Below are 14,374 nucleotides of genomic sequence, written 5' to 3' on the forward strand. Positions count from 1 at the left end.
AGATGTTGTGTCCACTAAAAACTGAAAAATAAAACATGAAAAAAAAAAAAAGAAGAAGAACGCAGCTCCTCAGAGTCCAGCCCTGACCTCACCCCAGAGGGCCTGGACCTGGAGACCCTGGCCCACACCAGCACTTCTCCCACTGACATTGGAAAGCCTGTGCAGCGTGCTGGCCACCTCCCCGCACCCTCAACTCTCTTCTGTTCTCTGTGCACTTCCCAGATCTGGAGACCGGTGTGGGCAGCCTGCAAGGGGGCCGTGGCAGGTGGCAGCTGGGTTGTGGTGGGAGGCTCTCCTGGGTTGGGGACAGGAAGAACGGCACCCAGTGCCATTCCACTGCGATGCCTATAGGGCTCCCCTCAAATGGCCCACAGCCAGGGCTGGACTCGCACTGTCCCAGGTGGGTGTGCCCATGTCACTGTCCAGGACGGTGCATGATATGCATGTGTCTACACCAGTGACGGGCGTCTGTCTTGGAGAAAGAGCTCGGAGTCATGAAGAAAAGACTGGCATGTTCACAGGCGTCCGCAGCAGCTCATTCTCCTGGACGACCTGTGTTTGGAAAGAGGGGCAGTGGGGCCTTGTCCTCTTTGTTTCCTGCCACCTACGATCCAGCCTTGAGGGCCTAGATAAAGCTCTAAGTACCCAGGCCTCCCAAGTTAAATGGCACCCCGCAGGGAACGAAGCCCTCTCTCGGATCTGCAGTAGCAGAGGAGGATCGAAGGAGCCTCAGGATGCAGGCAGAGGCCAGGAAGGGGAGGACGGCTTCCGAGTGCCTGCTCCTGTTGGCCAGGACACAGACACAGAGGGACCCGTGCTCTCTAGCGGGCTCCAAATCAGAGGCGATCAAGACACACGAGTTCATCTTTGAGACACTAGAACAGAGACAGCCACGTTTGTATCTTAGATTAAAGGATAAAGACAAAATCAGCAGACACTGAGGTTTTTTTAAATAACATTTTATTTTTCATTGCCAATGATTAACTTTGAAGCCTACTAGAAGAGTATCATGATCATGGTGAATAAAAAAATATAGATGATAGAATAAAATATTAGGTTATACAAAGTTAGTCCTTAAAAAAATCATTGTCCACCAACATTTTCAGGACTTTGGAGCTCTGAAAAACAAAATTGAATCTTTGCGCGTGTTTTTTTATTTCCAGAAGTTAGGAATTAAAAACACGTACTGAGAATCCTTTGCAGATGTCTATTACAATCAACAGAAGGACCGCAAAAATTAAAACAAGTCCTAGGAACCATCATATATACAAACTTCTGTACAGAACCAGGATGCAAGTAATCCATCCCACGGAGACCGTCTTTCGTGGCAAACGCGTTCTTTTTCACAATAGAGTGGAAATTCAATTTTGCTATATTCATATTTGATCCAGTATTCTTAATGTCATTTCTGCCCCATAAATTAGTAACTGTTCAGTAGCTGAGAAATATCCTATTTTAAATTATACCAAGAGAAATGAGGAACTGCCCCGGAAAGGCTGAACTGAGTTGCCTAACGTAGGTGGAGGGTGGAGTCAACCAGGGCACAGTGACACAGTGTAGTCAGGAGGGGCTGGCCACACAGCCCGCGAGCAAGAGCAGGGCCAGACTGCAGAGGACGGGGATCCTCGCACAGCGCCGCGCCCCTGCTCAGGGCGCCGTCTCCCACCCTGGGATCAGCCGAGCTCCTGCTGACCCAAGTCATTTGGCACAAAAAGAAAGGACGCTCGGGCAGACTGAGGCTCTGTGCACGGCGCCACACTCGGGGCCCAGCTGTGATACACTCACCACCATGACACTAAGGGCCACTGGCTGCACGGTAGCATCAACTCCTTTGAAGGAAAAGCCACGGCAGTGAAGAGGAGACACGGCCGGCCCGTGAGGTAAACAGCAGACAGAGGCGAGGAGGGGAGGACAGACGGACGCCGCGCGGCTGTCACTGCACAATCCCCGAGTCTACCGACGTCTGCTTGCGGGTCGTCTTGGGCGGGGGAGGCGGGGGGGTTTTGCTGGGCAGCGGAGGTGGCAGATGCTAGAAAACAGGAGGAAGAAGTCACATGACTGATGTTCCCACAGAAAGCTCCCGTCTCCACGTGGGCTCGCGGCACCGTGGGGGGGCTTGCCCTGCACTGGCTCTGGCGTGATGGGGCTCCCTCCTGCCTGGCTCAGGGCTGGCAGGACCAGGACACCCACGCCAAGCACTTTCCTCCAAGCCTGCAGGGCCTGAGCAGCAGCACCTCCACCCTGATGGCTGGCATGGACGACCCCGTCGTCCTCGGTGATGCTCTCCAGGGAACACCCTCCGGCCTGGGCTGAGAGCCAGGGTCACAGGCTGCTCCTGGAAAGGGCCAGAAACTCAATACCTCCAGCTCCATGAGCTCCATGGTCTTTGCTGAGGGCAGGAAGCAGCCAGGGGCCGTATGTGAGGGAAGGGCCACAAAACTTTATTTACAAAACCAGGTGGCCAGCTGGACTGGCCCACAGGCCACAGATGGCCTCAGATTCACAGAAAGAACTTGGACTCATGATTGTAGAGCTGACAGAGAAACGCCGGTCCTAACGGAGCGTCCGCGGTGTGACAGACTACGGCAGCTCTGCCCTATGGTTCTCGGGACCCTCTTGCCCCTCATAGTGACCAGTGAGTCTCTGTAGGCCTGGGTCAGCGTGGACCAGCGAGGAGTGAAGGAATGAATGGAGACGTGAGCAGGTCAGGGGGCGGGAGCCCACCCTCCACAGAGCGGGCTGGACAGGTGCCCGAGCAGCCACCCGACCTCAGGGTGAGGGCCGTCTCCACAGCTCACAGCGGGGCTGGCATCTAGCAGAACCTGAGAAAAGACGTCCTCCAGAGCAGAGCCGTGGCCCAGGCCTCTCTCCCCGCTGCCCAAGCTCCTCTGATTCACACACAAGTAACTGCGAGGACGCCCTGTGCTGAGCAGAGCCAAGCACAACTGCAGCCGTGACACACGGCCGTCCTAGAAAGGAACGGGAACCAGGGACCCACAGTCTTTCCAAGGTCGGGACGAGCAGGTGACGCCCCCAGAGTCTGGCCACCGGGTCGGTGTGATGACAGGGGAAAGCCACGCTGGGAGGCTCGGGAGTGAGCAGGCCAGACGGATGACGCCACGTGAGTGTCGGGCTGCTCACCACCGAGCAGGGTGACAGCTCAGGTGACTGGTCCTAAGTGCCATCGTGAAAGAGATGACAGCGTAAAGCAGCAGCAGCCAGAGGCAGAGTTGCCTGAAAGCCTGAGGCCACCAAAGAGAGTGACAGGAGGAGGGGATCACCCCCGAGGCAGACGATGAGCATCATCCTAAAACAGCTCAAGGTGGCACCCCAGGAAGGGCAGTGGCCAGTTACAGCTCCTGGGCCACCAGCCTGTCACCTAACATGCTCTCGCACTCAAGTGCATTAACAGGAAACAAGGAGCAGAGAGAGTCGGGCAAGTAACCTGAGTCCTCGCCCTGTGTGGACTGACCAGAGCTCACACACACACACAGTCCTCCACTTGATCGACTGCACAGGGCACCCTCAGAAAGAGGTTCCCAAGACACTACGACAGTGAGACGTTACCCCTGAGATGATCTGCAACCAAGACAGACCTGGGAGTGGGTCTAAGGTCAGAACTTTGAGTTGACTCGTGTAGGGACCTGGGAGACGTTCTTAATTTTCTGTTAGTGATCTGTCAAGCCATTAAGAAAACAGCCCCCAGGCAAGGCTGGGTCCCGTGGACCTCGTCTCCTTTGGTGCCAACACATGGTCACAAGTGCCAGAGAAGGTTGGGTTTACAGAGGGTGCAATGAACCCTTCCCGCCTCCCGGAAAGCCCCCTTCAGGGTAACCTGGTCCCTCCTCCAGGGCCGGTTCCCCACTGTGACATCTCCCCACTGTGACAGCGCCTATGTGAATGTCACTCAGGAGAGTCCCTGTCCTTTCAATGTCCAGGAGGATGCTCCCGTACTTAGTTCTCTTATACAAAAGGAATGACCAAAGAGACACCGTTGGCCAACGCCCTCTCTCCTGCTCTCGCACAGGAAAGAGGAAAGATGAGCAGTGCTCAGGGAAAGAGTCCCCATAAAAACAGAAAAAGGAAAGGAAAGAGAGAAAGGGACAAGGCATGCAGAATTCACGACAGCTGTGAAGGGAAAAGCCCACTTCCGGCGGCCACTTCACCCTGTGGCCTCAACACTCGGCGGGAGTTCTGCAGCCCCGTAATTACTTTATGGAGGCTGAAGAGCAAAAAATCCGACCCACTGCACAAACATGAACAGGGACATTTACTCTTCAGACTGAGCTGATTTGATTTTATAAGACTGCAAATAGCGTGGCCCGGGGACGGGCCTGGCAGTGGACATTCTCCCGCTCCTGCGTAAGTCACACACAGGCCTCCTCCCCCGGTGGGCTACTGCAGAACCCAGGCCCTGAGCAGCCGGTGGGGGGGACTGGCCGGAAGTACAGGGGTGAGGGACATGTGACAGCAGCCATGACAGCCCAGAGTGCAGTGTGGTGGCCCTAGAAGGATGCTTCTAGAACCAGCAACTGGCACAGAGGCCCTGGCTCAGATGGCTTTTTGAGACTTTTCACCAAGATTGGCATTAGGGGCAGGCTCAGGAGGACCTCAGACAGCACTGATGACAAAACAGTGCCCGGGCGCTGGTCTGCAGGCAGCTGGGTCACTCCAGGCCACGGTGCAGAGGGTGCCCAGGCTGGGGGCACTGTGAGGGGCAGCCACGCCCAGGGTGAAGTCAAGCCGGCTCCCTCTGCAGATCCTCTGAGCAGCCAGGGCCTGTAGCAGCCCAGGAGCCACCAATGTGAAGGCGACATGGCAGGAGGAACTGCAGGGACAGAGCTCCTCTGGGGCCAGGCAGGTGCACGGTGGGTGTGCGCCACCCCTGGGGACCACATGGCAACCCCAGGCTCATAGACCCCTCGGTAGGAAAGCTGCTCGGCAATCAAGATTTCACCAGCACTGCCCCTGCAGAGGGGTGGCCCGGGTGACTGTTTGGAGCGCCTGTCCCTCCTGCTCCTCCTCTTCCTCCTGGGTGCAGCCCTGGCTGTGCGGTCCTCTGCAGGACCGTGATGCAGGACCGTGGGTCTTGGCACAGTCCTCAACATGTCGACAAAAGCAAACTGAGTCCGTCATATGATTTATCCCCCAGCCCAAAGCAAACCCGCTGCCCTCTGCAAGGAGATCCCAGGAGAGGTGTCACCAGTCCTGGGTCCCAGACCCCCACTTACCCTCTGGTGTGGAGGAGGGGGCGGAGGTGTCGACGAGCCCATCAGGTCCTGGTTTTCCATCAGATTCCCATAGTCTGCCATGCTGCCCTTGAGGGGCAGAGGGGGCGGGACGTCAGCCACGTCCACCCCGGTCATGCCGTTCAGCTCCAGACCTAGGAGAGCGGGATCTGATGAGAAGGAGACAGGCACCCTTATGAGCTGATGGCTCGCAGGGCTGCTCCTGGGTCTCTGTGTCAGCAGGGCACAGGGCAGGGAGGGGTAGAGAACACAAAGTTGGAATTCCCTTCTGGTGGAATATTCTAGAAAGGAGACAGCAAGTTTAAAAACCAGAGCTTAAAGTGAGGCATCTGTTGTGAAAACACAGGTCAACATGGTCTCTCCCCTTCCCTGCAGGGGCCCCTTTACTTTGGAAGCATCTGCACGGTGGGTGTCATGGGCACTGCCTAGGACTGTGGTGTTTCAAGCCCTGACAGGGCCATGTCCCCAGCCTGCCCTCACTGCCTGCAGACCCAGGGCCATGTCCCCGGCCTGCCCTCACTGCCTGCAGACCCAGGGCTCTGTCCCCGGCCTGCCCTCACTGCCTGCAGACCCAGGGCTCCGTCCCCGGCCTGCCCTCACTGCCTGCAGACCCAGGGCTCCGTCCCCAGTCTACCCTCACTGCCTGCAGACCCAGGGCCCCGTCCCCAGCCTGCCCTCACTGCCTGCAGACCCAGGGCCCCGTCCCCAGCCTGCCCCCACTGCCTGCAGACCCAGGGCTCCGTCCCCAGCCTGCCCTCACTGCCTGCAGACCCAGGGCTCCATCCCCGGCCTGCCCTCACTGCCTGCAGACCCAGGGCCCTGTCCCCGGCCTGCCCTCACTGCCTGCAGAGCCAGGGCCATGTCCCCAGTCTGCCCCCACTGCCTACAGACCCAGGGCTCCGTCCCCAGTCTGCCCCCACTGCCTGCAGACCCAGGGCCCCGTCCCCGGCCTGCCCTCACTGCCTGCAGACCCAGGGCTCCGTCCCCGGTCTGCCCTCACTGCCTGCAGATCCAGGGCCCCGTCCCCGGCCTGCCCCCACTGCCTGCAGACCCAGGGCTCCGTCCCCGGCCTGCCCCCACTGCCTGCAGACCCAGGGCCACGTCCCCGGCCTGCCCCCACTGCCTGCAGACCCAGGGCTCCGTCCCCGGCCTGCCCCCACTGCCTGCAGAGCTCCCTCAAGTAAAGCCACACACACAGCCTCCACCCACTTTCCACTTTCACCAGGACAACCCCCACCCTGGGACACGAAGGTGTCAGGGGTCATGGTCACTGGGGCTGCTGCTTTACATAGGTGGAGAGGACAGTCGATGGATAAAGTAGCGGGAAAGAAGGCCTCTCCACTGGGTCATCGAGGCGGGCACCTCCTCAACTCCGCGTAGCCTCTTGGAGGCGATTCATTTTCTTTCACATCAAGGAGAGAAAGTGAAACTCTGATGTGTGACTCAAAAGTCTCCCCAGTGCTTCCACTGATGACAGACCCTTCCTCAGAAGAGGTGCCCTGGGGGACGGGGAAGCTCTGCCCTGTAGTGGGGAGGGAGGAAGGAGGCTTCCAAGACGCTCTGTCCTCAGGAGTGGTGACTGTGGGTTGGATCGTGGTAGAACAGTCGTGACATAAAATTTGCCGATTTGACCATCTTTCAGTGCACGATTCAGTGGTGTGGATCATACTAACAGTATGGTGCAGCCGTCAGGCAGTGACCACCTCCTGCCCCCAGCACCTGGACACCTCTGCTCTGCTTTCTGCCCCCACAGGCCTGCCATTCTAGATACCTCACACGAGCAGAGTCCCGAGGCCCCGTTAGGACGACTCATTCCACTGGCTCACTGTCTTCCAGGTTTGTCATGTGGCGGCCTGCGTGGGGGCGCCACGCCTCTCGTATGGCTGAATAGTGTTCTATTGCACAGATATTCTCCGAAAGCACCTTTTATTCATCTGCTCTTCAGCTCATGGACACTCGAGTTGTTCCACTTTTTGACTACTGTGAATGTGTTGCTACAAATGCTCACATTAAAATACCTGTTTGACCCCAGTTTTCAATTCTTTGGGGGTGCAGACCTCGTACTAGCATTGCTGGGTCATATGGTAATGCCACATTTAACCTTTGGGGAACCACCAGACTATCTTCTGTAATCATGGTAATGGTGCCTGTTCTAAGAAAAACCATTTTTTCAAAAAAGATCATGTAGTAACAGCATAAGGCCGTGGAGTCGGCCCCTGAGCCCCTCTCTATCCCATGCCCAGACACCCTTTGCTCACTGAGCTGCTTACGTAGACAAGACACTCAGCACCTGGCGGTCTCCAGACACAAGGCAGGAAGAAAATCAGCCACAAAGGACACTTGTTCTCTGCCTCACAGCCCCCCTGTAGGGCAGTGCTCTCCTGCCTGGTGGCCCCGGGAAGGAGCAGGCTCCCTGTTCTGCTGTGGCCCTCACCCTGCTCCTCCCAGTCAGGATTCATCCTCTCCGATGGGTCTGAGCTCAGTGGTGAAGAGCTGGTCACCACTTGTAGTGTGTTGGATAGTATCTTTCCAAGATGTGGACCTACAAAGTCCATTCAGAGCCTCTGAGTGTGACCTTTCTTGGACCTAGTCTTCGCAGGTGTAATCAGTTAAGGATCTTGACATGAAATTGTTCTGGACTTAGGGTGGACCCTATATCTAGTGACTAGTGTCCTTATGAGAGGAGAAGCTGCAGGGGAGGCAGGGAGCAGGGAGGCAGAGACCGGAGTGATGGGCCACAGCCCAGGAACATCAGGGGTTGCCAGAGCCGGAAGATGGGGGCAGTCCTGGACGGGATCCTCCCCCAGAGCCCACACAGGACCCAACTTGCCGACACCTTGATTTCACACTGTGGCCTCCAGAACACGTGAGAGTGCATTCCGTCAGTGTGAGCCACCCACTTTGTGGTAATTGTGTGGCGGCTGTAGAAATTGGTACAAACCAGAAAAAATAAGTTCTGCTGCTCTGCCTTCCGTCCCACCTGGAAGAGCTTCTTCACTCCACATTCCTCCCAGACCCGAAGGCCCAGGACCCCGGAGAGCCTCAGGACCCGGTGATGAGGGAAGGGGCTGCCCCTGCACCTGTCAAGGCCCTCCAAGGAGGGTACAGAGCCTGCACAGACCCCCGCACTCGGCCTCGGAGCTCTGCAGCCCTGGACTGGGCTGGGCCTGACCTGTTGGAGTCCAGATCCCCAGCCCACGCCAGGGACATCCTACGGGTCAGGTGCTCATCCCAGGGCCCTCCATAGGCCCACACTCTCCATCCCATCTGCCCCCAAAGAGCCATCAAGGCCAATGCCAGTCTGGAGGTTAGGAGGCTGGCAGGAGGGGGCTGTGCCCCGGGAAGGGGTGGCCCATCTGGTCCTCACTGTGGAATCATCCATCGGGGGTCACAGAGCAAGGCACAGTCTGTGTCCAGTACAGGCAACACTCCACTTACTGGACTGAACACTGAAGCTGAGCTTGGCCCTTGGTGTGACTGGAGGGGGTGTTTGCTGGGACGACGGTGACGTCGGGGACACTGAGAAGCGCCTTTCACTTCCAATGATGCTAATCACCTGGCTCTTCGGTCTCTGGGGTCGCAGGGGACTTATCTACAATGGAGGAACAGAAAAAGCACAGTTAGGCCTGCAATGGACCGAGTCGTCTCCCCGCCAAATTCCTATGCTGCATTCCTAGCCCTCCGAGCCCAGAACGTGTATCTGAAAACAGGGGCTTTAGAACTGATCCAGGTAGACAATGTCCTTAGGTGGGCCCTAGTGCAATACGACTGGTCCTTATAAAACAGGGAAAGTGTCATGGGAAGACTTAAGCAGAGGTGGCTGATGTTTTTGCACCAAGAACCACCAAGGATACTGGCAAACCACCAGAACTAGGGGAAGATGAGGACCGAATTCTCCTTCACAGCCACAGAAGGAAGCAACGCCATAGCACCTTGATCTTGGACTTCAGCCCTCAGAACCGGGGAAAACAGACTTCTGTTGCCTGAGCCACACACCCCCCATACACACACATACAGCCTTGTTCCACAGCCCACCCCACAACACTCACGCCTATCTATTGTCCTCCTAGGGTGGACAGCACTGCACAGCCATCTGGAACAGAATGTCCCAGAGCAGCACGGTGAGCCACTCAGATGCTGAGTGAGACACCCAGGGCGCCTCCAAGGGTCAGGAAGGGACCAAGTCCAGCGGCTTCCTGCGGGCTTTCTGCTTTCCCTTCCTTTGTTTCCTTCCTGCTGCGCCACCAGGAATTCTGTTCCTCTCCCCTTCCTGCTCACTCCTGACTTCTGGATGCACTTGACTTCTCCCCACCTGAGCCCTTCCTGGGTTGGTTACATCAGTAAATTTAATTTATATATTTCTTACAACTGTTTGCAGGTCATTAGGCCTCAGGGAACATGAGCAATTATAAAATACTCTATGGAAGGAGTAATCAGAAAAGTTATTAACCCCGCCAAACAGCAGGAGTGGAGACGGTCCCCCAGGAAGGGTGGGTAGGTGGGGCTCTGGGCTTGCTGCAGCCTGATCCAGCGGCCTGGTGGGTGGGCCGAGCTGGTTCTCAAGAGCAGGTGGGCTGCAGTATCTGCCCCAGAAGAGCCATCAAGGCCAGTGCCAGTCTGGAGGTTAGGAGGCTGGCGGGAGGGGGCCGGGCCCGGGAAGGGGTAGCCCATCTGGTAATGAGCAATCCATTTTAGAACCACCTGTGGCCATGGGGGCCCTGCCCAGGTGCCACCCCTCCTCTGCAAGAAGGCCGAGTCTGGCAGCCTCCCTGCACGTGGGTGGACATGCACACTGTCACGAGCTCCTCCCACTCCTCCCTGCCCATCCCACAGTGGGCACCTTTGAGTCAGGGAGTGCAAGGAGGCCTTATGGGGAGATGCGGATGGCGTCAGGAGGTCCAGCTCAGAGAGGCTCAGGTAAAGGTCATGAAGTTGTTGATGTTTCAAATCAAGCTGGGCCCAGCCCCAAGGAGTGAGGGGGAAACCTTCGCAGAAGCTGGGGAGGCCCATGGGGATGGGGAGGGCACTGGCAACCTTAGGAGCCCAGGGAGCAGTAGGGGGCACTGGGGACACCCAGGAAGGAACTGCAGCTTCTCCCCAGTCAAGCACCCTCCAAGGCAGCGCTGGCCCTCCTTCCCCGCCTTCCATGGAGCCCAGCTGTCCTTGCAGACCTTGCCAGCACCTGTGCCTTGGAGAGGAGGCCCCTCGTGCACAGACACCTAGCTGGACTGCTTGCTGTCAGGATTCCTGGCCTCCTGGTGCTGCAGCCATGGTCAGTCTAACTGTGAGGTCAGGGTTCTGTGCTCTGACCCTGCTGGGTTCCTGTGGATCTGCTGAGGGTGCCTAGAGCCAGTGTGGGAGGCCCTGGTGCTGTGCACCTGGCCCCGTGTTTGCAGGTGTCCTTGCAGGCACACCATAGGGAGGGATGGAAACCTCACTGCGGAGGCACAGCGCCCTGAGTCCTGGACTCTGCACACATCTGGACAGTGCGACTCTGCACACTGCTCCCCTTCAGAGGTCTCTGTTCATGGAGCTTGAGTAAAAACACATGAGACTCGTACAGTGGAGATCTGGGCCTGCTAGGGGCCCTGGTACCCCAGCTTTCCAGGACAGTGGACAGAGAACACAGGGACAGTTCATCAGAAACGTCACTGTCGTCTTGGTGTGTGTGTGTGCAGTGCTGCAGATTAAACCCAGTGGCTCTCTACCACTGAGCTCCATGTACTTTATTTTGGGGCAGAGTCTCCCTACGTTGACCAGGCTGGCCTCAAACTTGTGATCCTCCTGCCTCAGCCTCCTCAGCACTGGCGTCAGAAATCTCTAAGTCTCTTGACCCCAGTGCCAGGGCTAGCCTCGGCCAGTGCCTCCGGAGTTGAAGTTCTTGGCCAGTTGCCTGTGTCACTAAGACACTGTAGCCTAGCAGCAGTCAGAGCACAGTCCACAGGCCTCAGAGGGTGCCTGCCTTCCTAAGCCACGTCAAGGCTCAGGCCTCTGCCTTGTGCCTCCAGACAGGCAAGCAGCATGTGACTGCAGTTGGAGATGGGCATTATTCTCTGGTGGTTGAGACACAAACAAGTGGGTAAGTATGTCTGATTAAAGTTTCAGTCCCTTCTGAGCCCTTTGATGAGGCAACCTTTTAATCACAGCCAAGACAGAGCTGGCTGGGTCAAGAGCCACCCAGGAAGATGACTACTGGCCGCTGAGAGGCGCGTGCCCATCTGTCTTCAGGGGAAGGTGGCTGCAAGCCCGACCTCATCTTCACACTGACAGCCTGTGAGACCGTCTCTTGATTTTCATTCTGCTCCCCAAACAGCACTTTCTGAAGCAGTCTGGGCCTTAATTTTTCACTTGGATCCCAAAGACTGTGGTGTGCTTCTGGGAGGCCCAGCCCCAGCCCGCCCAGGAGAGCAGGCCCTGTGGATGTCATGGCCTGGAATGGAGGGCACTCACTGGGATCTGCACATGTCCTACTAAGTCCCAGCAAATCCTTATCAGTGATGGTCGAGAGATTTTGGATGTGGAGTAGAAGAGGTGGGAGCATAACAGGAGCACAGGTCAGCTGGTGGAACCCAGAAGGCAGGGACTTCTGGGTTCTGGCTGAGCGAATTGCAGCTCTCGGGCATGACCATGGCTTAGAGATTTCTGGTCAGGAAGGGGCGTGGGAGAGGCACTAGCTGACATGCAGCAGGCCTTTCGACAGCAAGAGCAAGCCTGCGCCTCCGCTGGGATACCAGGACGCATGGGGGAACCAAGTCCAACAGCAGGACAAAGAGCCGAGGAACGCCAGGGCCCTGCTGGAGACCACCCACCTGAGCCCCTTCAGGACGGAGGAGGAGGAAAGAGGCCTCGCCTCTGGCCTTCCGATGGCTACTGGGTAAGTTATTCATGGTTAGGGTTCGGGGGGGACCCTAGGCTCTCCAGTTTACAGTCCCATCAGCTACATGAGGAGCGAGGCAGGTCCAGATCCCCCCGCCCGGCACGTTACCGTTTCCGAGAGGATCACGGCCTCCGACTGCTGCAGGGGGATGTCGGTGGGTCTGAATTCCTTGTCGAATATCTCCTGGTGCTTGCTGTTCCGCTTTTCCTTCTTTTTGTCCTTCTTCTCCTTCTCTGGGTCGTCCTTGTCCAGCTTGTCCTGGGACCTGGAGTGCATTTTCTTTGGCAGCAGAGGCTCCAGGGCAAACCTAAAAGGAAGAATTCCGGGAATCTATGAGGTCTCCCAGGAGAGCAGTGGCTCTTCTCCTGCAGGGTCTGCAAGGCCACTTCCAGGCATGGGGGGCAGAAGGCCTGCAGGCTTCCCGGAGGAGAGGAGTGACCGCAGAGAGAGGCCAGGAGAGTCAGACCCTGGGCGCCCAGCGTAAGCACCGTCCGTGATCCCAGGGAAGCAAAAGACACAAAGGAACACTCAGGACACAGGGAAATGTGACGACAAGTGGACATTCTACGATGACCCTGAGGACTTCTGTTGATTCATGATGGTATTCTGGGTAGACTTAGAAATTCCTGATATATTTACAAATACAACAAGGAAAAATATGCAGATGCCAGTGAGAAGACATTTCTGGTAGCTGACTTCTGACCAAGTTTCTCTGATGATAGATATAGGGGTGGCTTCCGGGTACAAGCCCTTTGGATGGCTCAGTGGGAAGCAGGGAATTCTAGCTCACAGATGCTTGGAGGTGCCCCTGAGTTTTCAGTCACAAGTGAGCCAGAGACCAAGGACCAGGATCGGAGCCTGGTACCTGCTCATGGACCTTGACATCCTTGTGACTTTATGCTATAGGTCTCGTGTTCTCACGAAGGGACTGAGGTCGGTGTCAAGTCCCATTGGTGGTTACTGAGTAAGTGGCTCTTGGCTAGTTTGCAAGGCACGTGGCCCAAGGCTAGAAAGCACACCGTGACACACAGCTGCTCCCCTGCATATGGCTGTCTCAGCACATGCCCACCGGGTTCTTCCTCCTAGCAAGTCACAACAGGAAGGAGAGAAACGGTGCAATGCTAAGATGGGAATCTCCCTGATCTGCAGCTTCTGCTTGAAAAAGGAGTGGGGAGAGAGGGCCAAAATGGCCAAAAGCATCAAAACACCTGAAGAACTTACAGCACAATCTATAGGCAAGGTCTTATTACTCCTGGCACATTCTGTTGTCAAAATATAGCACATGGAAATAGCACTTAAAAAGATGTGTGATTGGGGCTGGGTTGAGACTCCATGGTAGAGCCTTGCATGTATGAGGTACTGGGTTCAATTCTCAGCACCACCTATAATAAATAAAAAAAAAATAAGGTCCATCAACAACTAAAAAACAAATTTAAAAAAATGTGTGATCTCTTAAAGGAATTATACTCCACCAGTCACATGGGAAAGAGCCTGCATTCTGATTTCTGATAAACATGTCCCCCACAACATTTTTTTTATTGGTGCATGATAATTGTACATCAAGCATGTCTTTTTAAACTGTGGTCTCCACATCAGTTCCACACGATCAAGAGGAGGTCAACAGGAGGAGGTCCCCTTACTTTAGATGCCCAAAGTCCAGGTGGTCTCCAAGCCATGTGGAAGGGCAAAATCCCAGCCCTGCAGTGAGACCCAGCCAGACCCCGAGCTGGGCCTTGGCGCTCTCCACCCTCACAGCAACTTCCACACCTGCCTGCCTCCACCTTGCAGAACCGACCGACTCCTTCAAAGGGACCGTGGTTTCACGAGGAGGGCACTGAGAAAGCTGGTCACTGTTTTGTCTTAGCCGTGCTTTCTCTTAAACTTATTCTGATCAGGACAGTTGGAACAAAGCCTCGGCAGCAATCCCAGCCTGGCTCCCCCACGTGGAATGTGACCCCTGGAAAGCAACCCTCCGACGGGCACTCACAAAACTGCATCTAAAGTCCACTGAAGACACAGATGGCAGAGAGCAAGAATCACACCTCCTGCATCTTGACCTTCCCTCCTGACAGGGCTATGCAGGAGGGTCTGTTGAAAGGTGTGTCTAACAGGAATGGTGTTGCCCTGTTGTTGACTGTCGCTGTTAACATCACCAAAACAGAGAAACCTGCTCTGATGTGCTGAATGGAAGAACGTGCGCTGTGAAGCCCTCTGGTCCAGCATGCAGGAAAGTGGAGGACACAGATAC

The 14,374-nt window shown here is 56.2% G+C and overlaps 1 protein-coding gene across 5 annotated transcripts in view; it reads right to left on the reverse strand.

Annotated features, from left to right (window-relative positions):
- The window catches only part of Dock1 (dedicator of cytokinesis 1), a 461,323-nt gene that overhangs the window by 15,390 nt on the left and 431,559 nt on the right, over window positions 1–14,374 (reverse strand). For 2 of the 5 annotated variants that reach the window (XM_078024305.1, XM_078024295.1), the window contains exons 49-52: window positions 12,235–12,433; window positions 8,688–8,841; window positions 5,232–5,398; window positions 1,366–2,029 (exon numbers count right to left, since the gene is read on the reverse strand). In XM_078024305.1, the coding sequence (XP_077880431.1) occupies window positions 1,934–2,029; window positions 5,232–5,398; window positions 8,688–8,841; window positions 12,235–12,433 (616 nt within the window). In that variant the 3' untranslated portion in view covers window positions 1,366–1,933. Of the gene's footprint in view, window positions 1–1,365; window positions 2,030–5,231; window positions 5,399–8,687; window positions 8,842–12,234; window positions 12,434–14,374 lie in introns of those variants that run through there. The other 3 variants (XM_078024303.1, XM_078024310.1, XR_013427043.1) reach the window with 2 other exon arrangements.

This window comes from Ictidomys tridecemlineatus, chromosome 1 (genome assembly GCF_052094955.1).
Source record: "Ictidomys tridecemlineatus isolate mIctTri1 chromosome 1, mIctTri1.hap1, whole genome shotgun sequence".
In the NCBI taxonomy this organism is placed as follows: Eukaryota; Metazoa; Chordata; class Mammalia; order Rodentia; family Sciuridae; genus Ictidomys; species Ictidomys tridecemlineatus.